The following is an 18,678-nucleotide window of genomic DNA, read 5'->3' on the forward strand; positions in this document are numbered from 1 at the left end:
ACAGGTTCCTGAGGATAGTGAGAGGTAAAAAGGGAAGATAATTAGGCCATTTCCTACAGTGTAACCCCACAGAGGCTCTGGGTCCCCAATACCACTTAGAGCCCAACCGGAAATTTGAAGGTGGCAATTGTGTTTAAAAAATATTACCAATATTTCTCTGTACACTATAATAAATTGCTAACATTGCATCACCTTTGATTAGTGAAGCAGTCAATTGTCATTTCTAGCCAGCTGAGCAAAACTAACTTTCTGAAGTTTGAGCTCCCCCTATTGTGTAGTTATGTAATTCCATTCCACACATAGAATAAATATGAGTGCCTATTATGAGCAACGCACTTTGCTAGCGTTTATAAGTACAACGAATATAGGTAATTATTGTTTGTGACCCTACGGAGCTCATGATCTCATATAAAGAAAAAGATAAATGCACAAATGATTGTAATACAAGAAAGAGAAACAAAGTGCTATGAGGAAACATCGTTTCCCACCTGGAGATAAGAGAAAAGAAAGAAAAAAGTAGTACGATTTAAATGGGTACCAGCTTTCCAAAACCATAATTATAGCTCTTACATGCGATTGTTTCAAATGTTTTACTTTCTAAATGAGGCAGTTCCCACACTGATTCCAAGAAGCTGTCCAGGAATGGATCGTTCATTTTGGCTTTAACTTCAAACTCATACAGCAGAAGCAATGTCTCACATGGATCGTTCGAGAAGTCCCCTAAGAAAGAGGCAAAAATGCAACATTCTCTGTGATTACATTTCATTATTCTTTCCTATTCTAATCTCTCTTCTGAGGAGATTTTCCTTTTGAAGAAAATTAATTTTACTTACAATTTGAAGGTTATCTCAGATTCTGTAGACAGAGTTTTTACATTTTAAATCTATAAGCTCACCAATACTTTCAGCACTCCGTAATGCATTAACTAGCTTTGCCTACACTTCCGGGAATTATTGCCATGGTGTTCCTAAATAGCCTGAAGAAGTCCTGCTGTGATCTAATTCAAATCCAGTGTTTCCCTGCCTCACTTTAATGACTGGCTTAACCAGGAGATACAGCACTGTATAAACTAACTGCGGTTTTATTTTAAGCAAAGTAAAGGAGAGTTTCCAAACTGTTTCATTTAGTCAGTCAACAGTATTTCTTGGGGATCACCATGGGCAGAATCTTGTATCAGGCGGCATATACCATACCATGTGAGATGGCTTTCATTCATCCTTGTTAGAATGAACTTCTAAAAAAGTTTCAAGGTACAGCATACATACAATAAACTGAATGAAGTGCATCAATCTTAAACAGCTTGATGAATTTTTAAATATGTTTAAACCCATGTAACCACTACCCAGATCACAATATACAACACTCCCAATGCTTGTGCTCCTTTCCAGTCAATACCATCTTAGCAGAGTTGACGACTATTTTGACTTTTATCATTATTGATTGTTATTGCCTCTTCTTGAACTCCATCGGTAGTACATAGAAACATAATCAAATTTTGAATATTGACCTTGTATGCTGTAATTTGTAACTCATTTATTAGTTCCAGTAACATTTTTGTAGATTCTTTGAGATTTTCTATGTAGACAATCATGCCATCTGCAAATAGAGTTAGTTTTATTTCTTCTTTTTCTCTCTATATGTCTTTTTCCCATTCTTTTGCTTGCCTTATTGCACTAGCTAGGACCTCCAGGATGATGTTGACCAGGAGTGGAGAGAGTAGACACCCTAGACCCTTGTTCCTGCCCTTAGAGGGAAAGCATTCAGTTTTTCATCATTAAATATGACATTAGCTGTAGGTTTTATTTTTGTAGATGTCCTTTATCAGGTTGAGGAACTTCCCCACTATTGCTAGTTTGCTGAGAGTTTTATCATAAATGGATGTTGAATCTTGTCATTTAATCTGTTGATATGGTGAATTAATTGAGTTTACAATGTTGAGACTAGGATAAAACTCACTTGGTTATGATCTATTATCCTTTTCATATTTTACTAAGTTCAATTTGCTAATATTTTGTTGAGGATCTCTGCATCTATTTTCATGAGGAATATTGGCCCACAGTTTTCTTTTCTCATATTTTGTCTAGTATTGCTATCAGGGTAATACCGATCTCATAAAATGAGCTGCAAAGTGTGCCCTCCTCTTCTTCTTGGAAGAGTTTGTATAAAATTGGTATTACATCTTCTGTAAATGTTTGGTAGAATTCCCCAGTGGAGTTTTCTTTGTTAGAAGATTTTAAACTACGAATTCAATGGGTATAGGACTATTCAGGTTATCTATTTCTTCTAGAGGGAGCTTTGGTAGTTTGTGACTTTCAAGGAATTTGTCCATCTCCTCTAAGCTTTCAAATTCATGGGCATCAAGTTGTTCATAATATTTCCTTATTATCTTTTAAAATGTTTTTAGGGTCTGTAGTGACGTCTCCACTTTCATTCTTGACATTGTCAATTTGTGTCTTGATACACCTGGCTAGAAGTTTCTCAAATGCATTGATCTTCTCAAAGCCACAACAACAACAATACAGCTTTTGGTTTCATTGGTTTTATTGTTTTTTTGTTTTAAATTTTATAGATTTCTGCTCGTACATTATTTCTTTTGTTCTGCTTGTTTGAGTTTAATTTGCTATTTTTTTCTAGTTTCTTAAGGTAGAGACTTAGATTATTTGAGATCTTTCTTTCTCTAAAAGAAGCATTTAATTCTACAAATTTTTGTCTAAACACTGCTTTAGCTGTATCCTTCAAATTAATATGTTGTGTTTTCATTTTCATTCCATTCAAACTATTCCTAATTTCCTTTGTGACTTCCTCTTAGACCCACTGGATTATTTAGAAGTACATTGTTTAATTTCCAAATATTTGGGGATTTTTACAGATAGCTTTATATTATAGATTTATAATTTAATTCCATTATGGTTGGAGAAAATACTTTGTATCATTTCAATACTTCTGAATATTTTGAGGTTTGTTTTATGGTTCACAATATGGCCTATGGTGACGCACGTTCCATATGCATTTGAAAAAACTGTGTATTCTGCTAGTGTTGGGTAGAGCATTCTACAAATGTCAATTAGATGAAGTTGGTTGGTAGTGTTGTCCATGTCTTCTATATCCTTATTGAGTATCTGTTGACTTATTCTATTGATTACTGACAGAGAAGTATTAAAGTCTCCAACTATAGTTATAGATTTGTCTATTCCTCCTTTCAATTCTATCACTTTTTGCTTCATGTATTTTGAAGCTCTGTTGTTAAGTATATTAAACATTTAGGATAGTTATGTTATGTTTAATTGACCACTTTTTCATTATGTTCCTCTTTATCCCTAGTATTATTCCTTGTTCCAAAGTGTTTTGTCTGATGTTAATATAGTCACTCCAGCTTTCTTCTGATTAGTGTTTGCATAGTGTACCTTTTCCAGTTCTTTTTATTTTTAACCTATATCTATGTCTTCATATTTTAAGTGGGTTTCTTATAGACAGCAAGTTGTTGGGTCTTGATTTTTTATCCACTCTGATATTCTTGGTCTTTTAATTGGTGTGTTTAGACCAGGAGTGAACAAACTACAACCTGTGGGCTGGCTGCCTGTTTTAAAAATAAAGTTTTATTGGAACACAATCATGTCCATTTGTTTAAATATTGCCTATGTCTGTTTTCCTGCTACAATGGCAGAGTTGAGTAGTTGTGCCTGAGAGCTATAGCCAGCTAGCCTAAAATATTTACTATTGGCCCTTTAAGGAAAGTGTCCTGACCTCTGATTTAGATCATTTATATTTAATTCAATTATTGATATAGTTGAGTGTTCTTGGATTTCATAAAAATGAATTATACTTAGAACAACTAGACAGAAGATCAACAAAGGAACAAAAGACTTGAAAAACACCATAAACCAACTAGATCTAACAGATATCCATAGAACACTCCACTCAACAGCAGCAGAATATGCATTCCTCTCAAGTGCACATAGAATATTCTCCATGATAGACCATATGCTGGGTCATAAAACAAACTTCAATAAATTTCAAAGTATAAAATAATACAAAGTATGTTCTGTGACTACAATGGAATGAAATTAGATACTGATAACAGAAAAAGATTTGGGGAAACTCACAAATATATGGGAAAACAACACACTCTTAAACCCCCAATGCATCAAAAAACAAATCAAAAGAGAAATTAGAAAAATACTTTGAAATAAATGAAAATGAAGACACAATATTCCAAAACTAATGGGATGCAGCTAAAGCAGTGCTTAGAGGGAAATTTACATCTGCAAACAGCTATAGTAAGAAGGAAGAAAGATCTCAAATCAATAACCTAACCTTCCATCTTAGTTAAGAACAAACGAAACCCAAACAAGTAGAAGGTAGGCAATAATAAAGATTGGAGTGGAAATGAATGAATTAGAGAATAGGGAAATAATAGAGAAAATTAATGAAACCAGAAGCGGGTTCTTTGAAAAGATCAACAGAATTGACAAACTTTTAGCTAGATTGACCAAGAAAAAAAGAGAAAAGCCTCATTACTTACAAATTATTTACAAATAAGAAGGAAGCCATCACTACAACTTTAGAGAAATAAAAATGATTACAAAGGAATGCTGTGAACAACTGCATGCCAATAAATTAGATAATCTGGATGAAATGGACAATTCCTAGAAAGACAAACTAGTGGAACTGACTCAAGAAGAAATAGGCAATCTAAACAAATCTATAATGAATGAAGATATTGAATAACTAACTTTAAAAACTACAGAAAAAGGAAAGCCCAGGCCTAGACAGCTTCACCACTGGATTGTACCAAACACTTAAAGAAGAATTAATACTAATTTTTCACAAATTCTTTCAAAAATGAAGGGGATGGAATACCTCACAACTCATTCTATGAGGCTGGTATTACTGTGATATGAAAACCAGACAAAGACATCACAAGTAAAGAAAATTACAGACAAATATCTCTCATGAATATGGACACAAAAGTCCAAACAAAATATAAGTAAACTGAATCTGGCAACATATAAAAGAATTATACAACATGACCAAGTTGGATTTATCAAGTTGCTTTAACAAGTGAAAAACAATTAATGTAATATACTATATCAATAAAACAAGAAGCAAAAACTACATGATGATCTCAATAAAGGCAGAAAAGCATTTGACAAAATCACCCTTTCATGATAAAAACAATTAACAAACTAGGAATAGAAGTGAACTTCCTCAACCTGATAAAGCGCATTTATAAAAACCCACCACTAAGAACATACTTAATGATGAAAGACTGGATTCTTTCCCTCTAAGATCAAGAACAAGAGAAGGATGACCACTTTCACCACTACTATTCAACACTGTACTGGAAGTTCTAGCCAAAGAAATTAGGCAAGAAAAAGAAATAAAAGACAGGAAGACTGGAAAAGAAGTAGTGAAACTATCTTTATTCATACATGATGTGATCTTGTAAATAAGATTCCTAGGGAATCCAGTAAAATACCATTAGAACTAATAAACAAGTTTAATAAGATCAATATACAAAATTCAATTCTATTTCTATACAGTAGCAATGAGCAAACTGAAAATAAGATTAAGAAAACAATTCCATTTACAATAGCATCAAAAAGAATAAAATACTTAGGAATAAATTAAACAAAAGAAGTTCAGGACTTGTACACTGAAAACTAGAAAACATCATTGAAAGAGATTAAAGAAGATGTAAATAAATGGGAAAATATTGCGTGTTCATGGATTAGAAGACTTAACATTGTTAAGATGGCAATACTCCCCAAAATCATCTATAGATTCAACACAATCCCTATCAGAATCCCAGCTGGCTTTTTTCAGAAACTCACAGGCTCATCCTAAAATGCATATGAAAATTCAAGGGACCCAGATATCCAAAACAATCTTGAAAAAGAAGAACAAACTTGGAGAACTAACACTTCCTGATTTCCAAACTTACTACAAAGCAATGATAATCAAGACAGTGTGGTACTGGCATAAGGATAGACATATGTATCAATGAGATAGAATTGACAATCCAGAAATAAAACCACGTCAACTCGTTTTCCACAGGAGGCAAAGGCCACCCAATGAGGAAAGAATAGTTTTTTTTAACAAAAGGCTCTGGGACAACTGGATAGCCACATGGAAAAGAATGAAGTTGGATCCTTACCTTATACCATATACAAAGATTAACTCAAAATGGATCAAAGACCTAAATGTAAGAGCTAAACCTATAAAACTCTTTAGAAGAAAACATAGGAGTAAATATTCATGGCTTTGGATTTGCCAGGTGATTCTTAGATATGATATCAAAAGCACGAGTAACAAAAGAAAGATAGGTATATCGTACGTCATCAAAGTTTAAAAAATTTGTGCTTCAAAGGATGCTATCAAGAAAGGGAAAAGATAACCCACAGAATAGGAAAAATATTTGTAAGTCATATATCTGATCAGGGACTTGTATCTAGGATATACTACTTAATAATAAAAAGACAAATAATCCAATGAAAAATTGGGCAAAGGGTCTGAATAGACATTTCTCCAAAGAAGATATACAAACGGCCAATAAGTATATAAAAAGATGCTCAACACCATAAGTTGTCAGGAAAATCAGTCATCAGGAAATCAAAACCACAATAGGATGTCATTATACACTCACTAGGATGGCTAGAACAAAAAGTCAGATAATACAAGTGTTAGCATGGAGGTGGAGAAAAATCAGAAGCCTTTTATACACTACTGGTGACAGGATAAAATGGTGCAGCTGCTTTCGAAAACAGTCTGGCAGCTCCTCAAATGATTAAACATAGTTACCATACGACCTAGGTATATATCCAAGAGAACTGAAAACATATGTTCACACAAAAACTTGTGCATGAATGTTTACAGCAGCATTATTCATAATAGCCAAAGGATGGGAACAACTCAAATGTCTATCAGCTGATGAGTAGATAAACAAAATATGGTATTACCCATACAATGGAATATTATTTGACCATAAAAGGGATGAAGTACTGATACATGCCACAACATAGATGAAACTTGAAAATATTATGCTAAGTGAAAGAAGTCACAAAAATCCACATAATTCCATTTATATGAAATGTCCAAAATATGCAAATTCATAGAGACACAAAGTAAATTAGTGATTGCTTAGGGTTCCTGAGGGGAATGCAGGGATGGGGGGTGTGATAGGTAAAAGGTAGGGGTTTCTTTTTGAAGTGATGAAATGTTCTAAAATTGTTGATGGTGATTACACATATCTGTGAATATACTAAAATCTACTGAATTAGACGCTTTAATGTGTGAATTGTATAGCATGTGAATTATATCTCAATAAAGCTGTTTTTAAAAATAAATTTATACTCTGTGTAACATGCCTTTGTGCCTGACTTCTTTTGCTAAGGATAATATCTGTGATATTCATCTATATTTTTCTGTGTCAGAAGTGCATTCCTTTTATTGCTTTGTAGTATTCCATCGTATGAATATACCACAATTTATTTAACCCATCCTCCTGTTGATGGACACTAGGGTTGTTTTAAATCTTTAGCTCTTATGAATAGAGCTTTCTTGAACATTCTTGTACATATTATGGTAAACAGATACACTCATTTCACCTGAGTATATGTCTAGGAGTGGGATTGCTGGGTCACTGCTGGGATAGAAGAATGTTTGGCTTTAGGAGATACTGCCAAACAATTTTCCAAAGTGGTTGTACCAATTTACATTTCCACCAGCAATGTATTAGAGTTCCAGTTGCTTCCCATCCTCACTAACACATGGTATCTTAATCTTAGCCATTTCAGTGAGTGTGCAGTAATTTCTCATTGTGGTCTTAATTTGCATTCTCTGATGAGTAATGATGCTGAGCATCTTTTCCTTTGATTATTGACCATCTGTATATCCTCTTTCGTGAAGTTCCTGTTCAATTATTTTGCCCATTTTTTACTGTGTTGTATTTTCTTGTTGAGTTTTAAGAGTTCTTTATATATTGTGGAATTTGTCAAGTCTGTATTGACATATCTTCTTACTGTCTATGGCTTGTCTTTTTCTTATCTCGATAGTACCTTTTGACAATCTGAAGTTCTCAACTGTAATGACATCTACTTTATCAATATTTTCTTTTATAGTTGGTAATTTTTTGTATCTCAAAGGTCATAAAGATATTCTCCTATGTTTCTCTTTAGAATCCTTATTGTTGTACCTTTTGCTATGATCCATCTCAAATCAATGTTTCTGTATGGTGTCAGCAAGGAGTCAAGCTTCATTTTTTTCCATATGGATATCTAATTCATCCAGTACCATTTATTATTAAAAAAAAATCTTTTCCCCAGTGAATAGCACTGGGCACCTTTGTTATAAATAAAATGATCACGTGTGAGTCTATTTCTGGACTCTATTTTGGACTCTCTTTTCTGGGGTGTAAGTCCTCAAACTCTATTCATCTTTTCCAAGATTGTCCTTTGCATCTCTATAGAAATTTTAATGTCATTCTGTCGATTTCCACAAGTAAATCAGCTGGGAGTTTGATTGGGATTGTCTTGAATCTACAGATCAAATTGGGAAAACTGACATCTTAATAATATTGAGTTTTCCAGTCCATGAACATGGTACATATCCTCATTTATTTAGGCCTTTAAAAATTTCTCTCAATGAGGCCAGCCTGGTGGTGTAGTGGTTAAGTTTGTGCACCCCGTTTCAGCAGCCTGGGGTTCATGGATTCGGATCTCAGGAGTGGACCTACACATTGCTCATCAAGCCATGCTGTTGTGGCGTCTCACATACAAAGTAGAGGAAGATTGGCATGGAAGATTGGCACAGATGTTAGCTCAGTGACAATCTTCTTCAAGCAAAAAGAGGAAGCTTGGCAACATATGTTAGCTCAGGGCCAATCTTCCTCACCTAAAAAAAATTCTCTCAGCAACGTTTCACTGTTTTGTAGTTTCCAGTGTAGAGGTCTTCTGCATCTTTCATTAGATCAATTACTAGGCATTTGACGGGTTTTGATGCTATTAAAAATAGTATTTTAAAAGTTCATTTTCCAATTATTTCTCACCAGTGCACAGGAATACAATTAATTTTTGTGTACTGGCCTGTATCCAGCAACCATACATACCGAAGTCATTTATTTTTAAAACTTTATTTAAAATAAAACAGATATAGAAAACCATTTTGTGTGTGTGTATTTTTAATGTTGAATTTGTGGGATAAACTCTATTTGGTTATGATGTATTATCCTTTTTGTATATTGCTGAATTTAATTTTCTAAAATTTTGTTTAAGATTTTTGCAGCTATCATTTAAGATATTGACCTGTATTTTTCTTTTCCTCAAATGTCCTTGTCAGGTTTTGTCATCAGTCATGCTGGCCTTATAAAATCAATGTGTAACCTCTTTATATTCTATAAGAGACATTTTTACAAGGTTGCTATTATTTCTTCCTTATATATTTGGAAGAATTTATACTAGTGAAGCCATTTTCTCTTTGGGAAGGTATTTAAGATTAAATTTCTTTAACAGGTATAGGACTATTAAAATAGTCTAAATAGAACTACTCAGATTCTCCTTGGGCCAATTTTCATAGGTATGCTTTTCAAAGAATTTGTCTGTTTTGTCAAAACTGTTAAACTTATTGGCATAAAATTATTCACAGTGTCCTTTTATTATCTTTTTAATGTCTGAAAGATTTACAGTGATATCTACTTTTGAATTACTGATATTGGTAATTTGTGTTTTTTCTTTTTATTTCTTGATCCATCTTGCTTGGTATTTAGCAAGTGCAGTAATCTTTCCAAAGGATAAACTTTTGGCTTGGTTGATTTTCTCTAATATATGTCTGTTTTCTATTTCATTGTTTTCTGCTCTTATCTTTGTTATGTTCTTCCTTCTACTTTTTTTGAGTTTAATTTGCTGTTCTTTCCCTAGATTCAAGCTGGAAGCTTAGATCATTGATTTTCAACTTTTCCTCTTTTCTAATGTATAGATTTAAAACTATATATTTTCTCTGGGGCCAGCAGGGTGGCGCAGCGGTTAAGTTCGCACGTTCCGCTTCTCGGCGGCCCGGGGATCGCCGGTTTGGATCCTGGGTGCGGACGTGGCACCGCTTGGTATGCCATGCTGTGGTAGGCGGCCCACGTATAAAAAGTAGAGGAAGATGGGCACGGATGTTAGCTCAGGGCCAGGCTTCCTCAGCAAAAAAAAGGAGGAGGACTGGCAGTAGTTAGCTCAGGGCTAATCTTCCTCAAAAAAAAAATAAATAAAAATAAATAAATAAATAAAAACTATATATTTTCTCTTATTTCAGTTGTACCTCACAAGTTTTGATGTCATACTTTTCATTTTTGTTAAGATCGATATATTCCATATTTTTAATCTTGATCTTTTCGTTGACCAATTGTTTATTTAGAAGTGTGTCTTTTAGACTTTCAACAGTGGAGATTTTCTAATCATCTTTCTGTTCCTGATTTCAAATTTAATTCTACTTTGTTCAGAGAACATACTTTGTATGTGATTTCAATCCTTTGAAATTTGTTGAGACTTGCTTTTTGGCTTAACACATGATCCATTTTGGTAAATGTTACAAGTTACAATGAAAAGAATGTGTATTCTACAGTTGATAGCTGTGTTGTTTTATATATGTTTCAATTAGGGGTGGAGTAAAGTTTTAAGTTTGAGAAACCTTCTAGAAATCAATAATGAATGTTTGTAGGTGAGGTATGGTACACACCTTACTCTGATCAGGAGTCATTGTGCCAAGATAATTGTACAGGAAAATTTCCAGATTCACATCTGTATTTTTATAAAAGAAAACCACAATGTACAAAAGCAAATATGCTAGGAACAGGGAGACTTGAATGACATTCCTAATTAGGTCAGCCACTTGGGAGAAAGAATGGTATATATCACCATAAATATCTGGGGACCATAATGAACCTGTCTCCTGAACCTGTGACCCCATTAAATTTCTTCAGTGATCCCATAGCCGTGTAATCAAAGTCCCTACACAATGCCATTAGGGCTTTGCTTTGTATTACTAAGGTAAGCTTATGCTGCCTGTGAGACATAATTCAAATGGAATGCTGCCAAAAGAGAAGATTTTTAGGATCAACTACCAGAGGAACTTGGGCATCTCCAGATAATTGTTTAATTTTCTTTGGGAAAAAAATCCTAAATTCAGGTCCTCCTATTTCTGTGGCCTAAGTCCCAACTCAAAATGTATACTAGAAAATGTACTCAAGTTTTGTCATTTTGTTTAATGTGCCTGAGGATCAGCTCCAATTGCCTTTTCTCTTGGCTAATCTCAAAACTATCATCTCTGAGAACTTCTTATCCATTGAGAACTTATCTCTGAGCCAAGAGCAACCCATGACTGATTGCTAGTTATTAAGCCAATAGAGGGACTAAGCAAAAACTGCCTGTTGAAGGAATAAGCATTTAATCCTAGTTTTGAACAGATAAAAATTATTTCTAATTCCAACATGACCTTTGATAAATGGTAGCTTTCTACTGTATTTGGATAAATGAGAATGACCCTTCCAGTTCTGGGCTGAGGAGACCATAATATATAAATTTAAAATACATAAAAATGTAGACAATCCTCTGCCCTGCCAGCTGAAGTGCCTTTCTGCTGGTAGAGGCCCATGATGGGCTTTACATTAAAGCTCTCAGGAGGTCTGCCCTGTTGTCATAACCACTAAGACTTTTGATGATGACACTTGATGAATACTTTATACCAAGGTCAAAAGTATAGTAAGTGAAATTCTTCCTTGCAATGACATAAAAACAACTAAAGGCTTTTCTCCATCTTCATGTTTTTGAGATAAAAAATTTACTCATATTACAAAATAAATAGCTTTAAGAAATCTAATCACTAAGATTACTTCTAGCCCTAATGTTAGATGACTCAAAGAGTATGACTCCAAGGATGTTCTTAGCAACATCCAAAGTTATGTTCTTCAATGGACACCCTGAAAAGGAATCAGAAAGACAGACTCAGAAGCTGTGAGTCCCCTTGTGTTAGAAAGGTTTGGAGTGTCTTATAATCATAAGCAGTCATCTTTGGTACAATTCCTACTTCCATTTAAATCTTATTTTTCTTTTCCTGGAAACCTCACTTGCCTTTCTCTGCCCTACATCTATACCTGCCCTATACCTATATCCCAAGTTGAATCTTTACTAAGGTACTTTTCTAAATGTTTCTCCTTCAAAGTGTAAGCTGATAATGACTTAAATTGTGAGCTCTGCCAGGGATCTTTGCATAGAGGGCTCTCACAGACCAAAATGCTCTAATACTCAAATGAATGACTCCCTAATGATAGAATTTCTGGCGCCATAGCAGTTTTCATTTAGTAAATATTTTTTAAGCCAGTGTATGTGCCAGATAGAGTTTTAGGAGGTAGGGAGAAAGAATGAACAAAACAGACAACTTTTATGCCTGCATGGAACTTAGATTTTAGTTGGGGAGACAAACAATAAACAATATATAATACAATATCAAGTAGTGATATGTGTTGTAAAGAAAGAAATATAGGTTAAACTGGGAGTAGACAGTGATGAAAGTCGCTATTTTAGAAAGGGTGTGGTCAGGAAAGACTTGTTTGAGTGGGGTGATACTTGAGCAGAGGATGTCAGGGAGCAAACCATACGAATATCCAGAAGAGTGTTCTAGGCAAAGGGAATGGCAAATCCAAAGGCCTAGAGGCAGGTGAGTACTAGGTATTATTAGGATATAGTAGGGCTAGAGACAGTAAGCTGAGAGGCAGAGTGATGGGAGGTGAGGTCAGAGAGGTGACCAAGGGCTAGATAATCTATGGCCTTGTAGATCATGTTAAGTACGAGAGGGCTGACATGATCTGATTTATGTCATAACACTCTGGCTGCTGTGTGACAGATTTATAGAGGAGTAGGAGTAGAAGCAGAGAGGATAGTTGGGAAGCTATTACAATGGTCCAGGTGAGAGATGAGGAAGCTTGGACTGAGGTGATACTACCGGCTTGATTTACTGTTGGGAAGGGGCATACCACAAATCACACTACTTTCAGCCTCACCTCCCACTATATAACCCCTGAATAAGAGACTATTCCAAAACTAACAATGCTCTCTCATACTCCTGGCATTTGTTTATTCAGTCCCCACAGCTTTTCATGCCTTCTACTTCCTTTTCTAACCATTAAAATCCTATTCATTCAAGAGTAAGTTCAAATAATACCTTTTGGAATGGGTCATTTTTTCCTCTGTGATCCCACACACTCTGTATTTCTATAAGTGAAGTCATTTCATTTTGCCTTTTATATGTGTAATGGATTATGCTTCTGACCTCCTTTCTTCACTGTAAATTTCTTAAGGACAGAGACAGTGACACATTTCCTTATGTTTCCACAATACCTAGTAGCTCCTAGGAACTTAATAAAAACTTTGTAGAATGAATGTGGTAAGCTGCTTTCCTTAGGTCACTGATATAATGACACGTCAGGTTAATCCTTTTGTAAAAGCCAATTCCCATGGCACTAAGATTTCAGTCACTGTTTATACGGTTCTTAATTAACTTTGATTTGGAATAGATTTTTAAAAGGTTGGCATTGTCCAATTTTCCCACAGGAGCTTATGATTCACCAGCTTTGCACTTCCCCTTAATTTGTCTACTTACAGTTGGTAGCTTAATGATTTACATTACTCACATGCTGGGCTCGTAATTTTAGGCATTATTTGGTTGGAAATACTCAATCTTAAGAAATATAGACCTTTTTTAACAAGTCGTTCATTTTTTCTAGATGTATTTTTGTTTTAATTATTAAAGTACTACATGTTCATTGAAAAATTCAAACAATACAAAAGTAAAATAAAAAGTAAAAGTCTCTCAAACTCACTAATGCCTGTCCCAAGAGGTAGCAAATGTTGAATTTGGTGTATATCCTTCCAAAGCCTTATGATATATGATATATACATTCATATGAATGCATATGTGTATATATATATATACACATATATGTGTAATCTATATGTGTATATATACACACACACACATATAGATGTGTGTATAATGTGTATATATAGATATAGTGTGTGTGTGTATATATGTACGTATATATTCTTTTGTTTATTCATGCATTAACCAAATATCAAGAATGTGCCAGGTATTGGATATACAAAGGTAAGCAAAAGCAGACAGTGTCTGTCCTCATGGAGCTTACAGTCTAGTGTATATGCATACAAACATACATACACATATATGTTTTGACAATAAAAATGGAATCAGAAAAGGCCAGCAAAAGTACAACATTGCAAAGTGAGGAGCACACCACAAGGTGCAAATCCTTTATCTACAATAACAAGAACAGAGTTTATAGGCTGGGGGAAGGAACCTGTGTTGATTTGGTTTGGTTTTGAGAAGCCGGTCAGTGAGGCAGTAGAGAAGAAAGAATGTTTGTGTTATAAGAAGCCCTACAGCTGGCTGGGAAAGTACAGAGACCACAAGAACTCATGTACACAACAACCCTAGATCATTAGTATAAACTTCTGCTAGCCTGGATCATGGCCCTGGCCTCCTCTCCACATGAATCTCCTATAAATAGTTGGTCTAAGGAAAAAGTGCCACAGTTTAAGATAAGTTATCACAACTCAATAGTGAAAATGAATAACTCGATTAAAAAAATGGGCTAAAGACTTAAATAGACATTTCTCCAAAAAAGACATAGACACACAAATGGCCAACAGGTATGTGAAAAGATGCTCAACATCACTACTCATCACATAAATGCAAATCAAAACCTCAATGAGATATCACCTCACACCTGTCAGGATGGCTATTATCATAAAAACATAACAAATGTTGGTGAGAATGTGGAGAAACTGGAATCCATGTACATTGTTGGTAGGAATGCAAAATGGTGCAGCCACTATAGAAAACAGCGGTTCCTCAACAAATTAAAAATAGAACTACCATATGATCTAGCAATCCCACTTCTAGTATTTATCCAAAAGAACTGAAATCAGGATCTTGAAGAGATATTAGCACTCGAATGTTCATTGCAGTACTAGTCACAATAGCCAAGATATGGAAACAACCTAAATGTCCACAGAGGGATGAATGGATAAAGAAAATGTGGTATATACATATAATGGAATACTATCCAGCCTTAAAAAAGAAGGAAATTCTCCAATATGCAACAACATGGATGAACCTTGAGGACATTATGCTAAGTGAAATAAGCTGGTCACAGAAGGACAAATAATGCATGATTCCACTTATGTGAGGTATCTAAGTCTAATTCACAGAATCAAAGAGTGGAATGGTGGCTGCCAGGAGCTGGGAGGCGGAGAACGAAGAGTTGTTAATCAATAGGCATAAAGTTACAGCCAAACAAGATGAATAAATTCTAGAGATCTGCTGTACAACACCGTACCTATAGTAAACAATGCTACATTGTACACGTAAAACTTTGTTAAGAGGGTAAAGCTCATGTTAAGTGTTCTTACCACAACAAAATAAAATTAGAAGAAAGATAAGTTATCAAAAAATATACAGCACAGGATAAGACACACATGAAAATAGGATGAGAGGAACAAGAAAAAAGAATGGTAGGTGGTAGGTGGGAGAGGTCTTACCAGAGAAATGTTTCTATAAAGCAGATGACAATTGTGACCAAACATGTCAGCATGAATTTTAAAATGTTAATCAAGTACTCATCCCTATAAAGTAAGAATATAAAGCAGGAATTCAAGAGCTCAGGAAGAGCTGGTAGACAAAAGGAAATGAAACATGCGCTAATTTTTAGAGACTAAAAAGGAAATGGGAAGAAAAAATAAAATCATCACAGAAATAAAGGTAAAACTGGAAAAAGCAAAAGAGAGACAAGATACCACTGAAGAAACAGTAAGGGACATAGAAAACAAGAGATAAGCAAGCAAAATGAAATGGAAATTGGTTCTAATATCTTTAGGTTTCCTCGTCAATTAATGAGTTAAATAAAATCTTTGACATATGTTTATCTTACACTCGTGTGAGAGTCATGGTTATATCTTTAAAATATTATTGACCAAAATGCCCCATAGATACAGTTGACAGAAGCAGGTAAATTGTGTTGCTGGAGAAGTGCAACTCATGGACTGCTTGAACTCATTTTTCCTTGGCTCCCAGATTGAATTCCAAGTGCCAATTAAACTTTGATGAATCTCTTTTTTCTTTTCTATTGAGTTTATGTTTTGTTTTTGTTTCTGGTTTGTGTATAGCCAATAAGTTATTCCCCTTTGGCAGTGCAGCAAAGACTTGGAATGTGGTTTTATGGTCTGAGCATTTGGTGATCTCTGTAAATGATTAACGGATTATCTAGTCTCTGGGGAAGAAAAAGCAGACAATTTATTTTGTTAGTCTTTTTTGTTTTTCTGTGTGTCCATTTTGAGCTCAAATTAATAAATTATTTCATGCCTGCTGGAAAGGAGAACAGCACTTGGATATGTGGACTGGTGAGTTTCTATGTATACTCTTGACCTGTAGCTGAAGTTGTAGATCTGAAACCATAAAATCTCTATATGTCTGTGTCTATGTGTCAATAATTCATAAAGATCTTGACCTCACATTGTGTGAATGTGAAATGTTTTCCTATCTCTGGTAGGTATTCATAAATTAGATTATAAAGTCTACATTAAAAGAGCTCTGTTCTAATTGTTTTACAGACATAAATAAGCACTTATATACAAATATTCTTAAAGTTCCCACAAAAAAGACACTGAACTTCTAATACTTTAAATGTGCTAACCTAAAAGTATTCCCATAAAAAAATTCTTCCCACTCAGAAACATTGTAAGAATCCAAAGTTAAGGTAAGTCTTTGGCAAATGAGATTAATTTAATAATTTTGGTTTAAAAGAAAGAGCTATGTCTTTTTTGGTGATTTATTTGTATAAAGTATAAAACAAACGTACATTTTATTTCACTTGGGTTGTTTCCTAAATGTATATAGGTTTACTGATTAAATGATGTTATATATTACTTATATATAACATTTAAGATTATGAAAAATGAAAATCGTGTTCAACTAAAATTGAATCATTGTTCTGAAAAATTTTTTATTTCAGCAGTAACTATGTTTTGGGTATGCTAGATTTAAAACAATTTCCAAGATATTTAGTTAAATTAAAATTTTTGGCTGATATTAAATTGTTAGTTAATGGATAATCACTGGATACCAAGATAAGTTTTAAGTAAAATAGAATACTTAAACATTGATTACTAAGCACAATTTTAAGTTTATATACTATTGATTCTTATTTTTATGCTATGGAAAGGCTATATCTTTGGGTCATGTTAATGAGTGTGTTCATTTTTCCTCTTTAAAAGGGATGAGTGTGGTCATAGAAGGCTGGGCTATGTGTGTTCATGAACTCTGCTAGTCTGCTATAATGCTTGTGGCCGAGAGACGGTTCTCAATTGCACCCCTCCAAGTTTTCTCTTTGAAATAGAAATTATTTTGCTTAAAAGTTACAGTTAAAACAAGTGGTTGAAATTATATTATGAACAACAGTGAAAGTGGATATGTGCTTTTCTTTTTAAAAGGAAAATGTAATTTATACCTAAAGCAGTGTTTCTCAAACTGTCTATTCTCAGGACCCCTTTGCACTCTGAAAAAACTGTCAAAAGAGATTTTTCATATGGAGGTTATAACTATCAACATTTACCATATTACAAATTAAAACAGAAAATTTAAATATATTTACTGATTGAATTATTTTGAGACAAACCTACTGCATGTTAATGTCAATTTTTAAAAAAATAATTATATTTTAAAAATCAGAAGATTGTTATATACTTGTGAAAAGCTCCTTAACACCTGGCTTAATAGAAGTAGTTAGATTCTCATATCTGCTTCTGCATTCAATCTATTACAACATCACACATCATGTGGCCTCTTTAAAAATGATATGTCTTATTATTATTATGAAAATAGTTTTGACCTGGTAGATCCCCTAAAATGTTGTCAGTTTGTTCCATAATATAAAAGAGCATAACAAAGAACAGACTTGGAAAGTAAATTTTATTTGCCCTGATTTAAACCTGACTCTGAAATAAAGCTCTGTAATGTATTAAAGTGTAGCAAAGGAATCTTGATTTTGATGGGAATGCTTCCTTAGTTTACTGATTAATGCCTTCACTTACAATATGAAAGCTTACTCTTTCTCCTCTATGTAATATGCCTAAATACTAAATTCTGTGTTTTACCAGAATAATTTTCTGGTCTTTATGTTGTCTTTATCATGTCTTCATTCTTGATTATTTAATGGCAAAGAACAAAATCTCCTCATTTATCAAAGAGCTAAAGCTCTTTACAATTGTATTACCTCCTGTGCTTATTTTTAAACGTTTTCTTATTATTTTGCTTGGGTAGGTAACCAAGTATTGTTTCCCAGGCACCCATGATCCTATTTTAATCAAGAGCCCAAACTGCTGCCAACAACACTTTTGTTTTTGCTTTCCAAAAAGTTGTATACGAAATATAGAAAATATAAAATAAAGTTTTCAGGATATCTTTGAAACCTAATACTATCTTTGAGATTTCCAAAAGGGCTCCTGGATAACTGAAAAGATTTACTCTTTCTCCTCACAAAGGAGAGAAATGTAAGAAGTAATTAGGTTCATTTGATAGGTTACTATTCTAAGAGTTGCATGAGAAGAGTGGCAAAATCAGAAGAAATGC

The 18,678-nt window shown here is 34.0% G+C and overlaps 1 protein-coding gene across 1 annotated transcript in view; it reads right to left on the minus strand.

The window, feature by feature from the left end:
- TEX11 (testis expressed 11) overlaps positions 1-18,678 on the minus strand; it is a 371,261-nt gene that overhangs the window by 36,212 nt on the left and 316,371 nt on the right. The window contains exon 26 of the mRNA XM_044764084.2: positions 571-720. Coding sequence (XP_044620019.1) covers positions 571-720 — 150 coding nt within the window. The remainder of the gene's footprint in view (positions 1-570; positions 721-18,678) is intronic.

Source organism: Equus asinus, chromosome X (assembly GCF_041296235.1).
Source record: "Equus asinus isolate D_3611 breed Donkey chromosome X, EquAss-T2T_v2, whole genome shotgun sequence".
NCBI classification, from domain to species: Eukaryota; Metazoa; Chordata; class Mammalia; order Perissodactyla; family Equidae; genus Equus; species Equus asinus.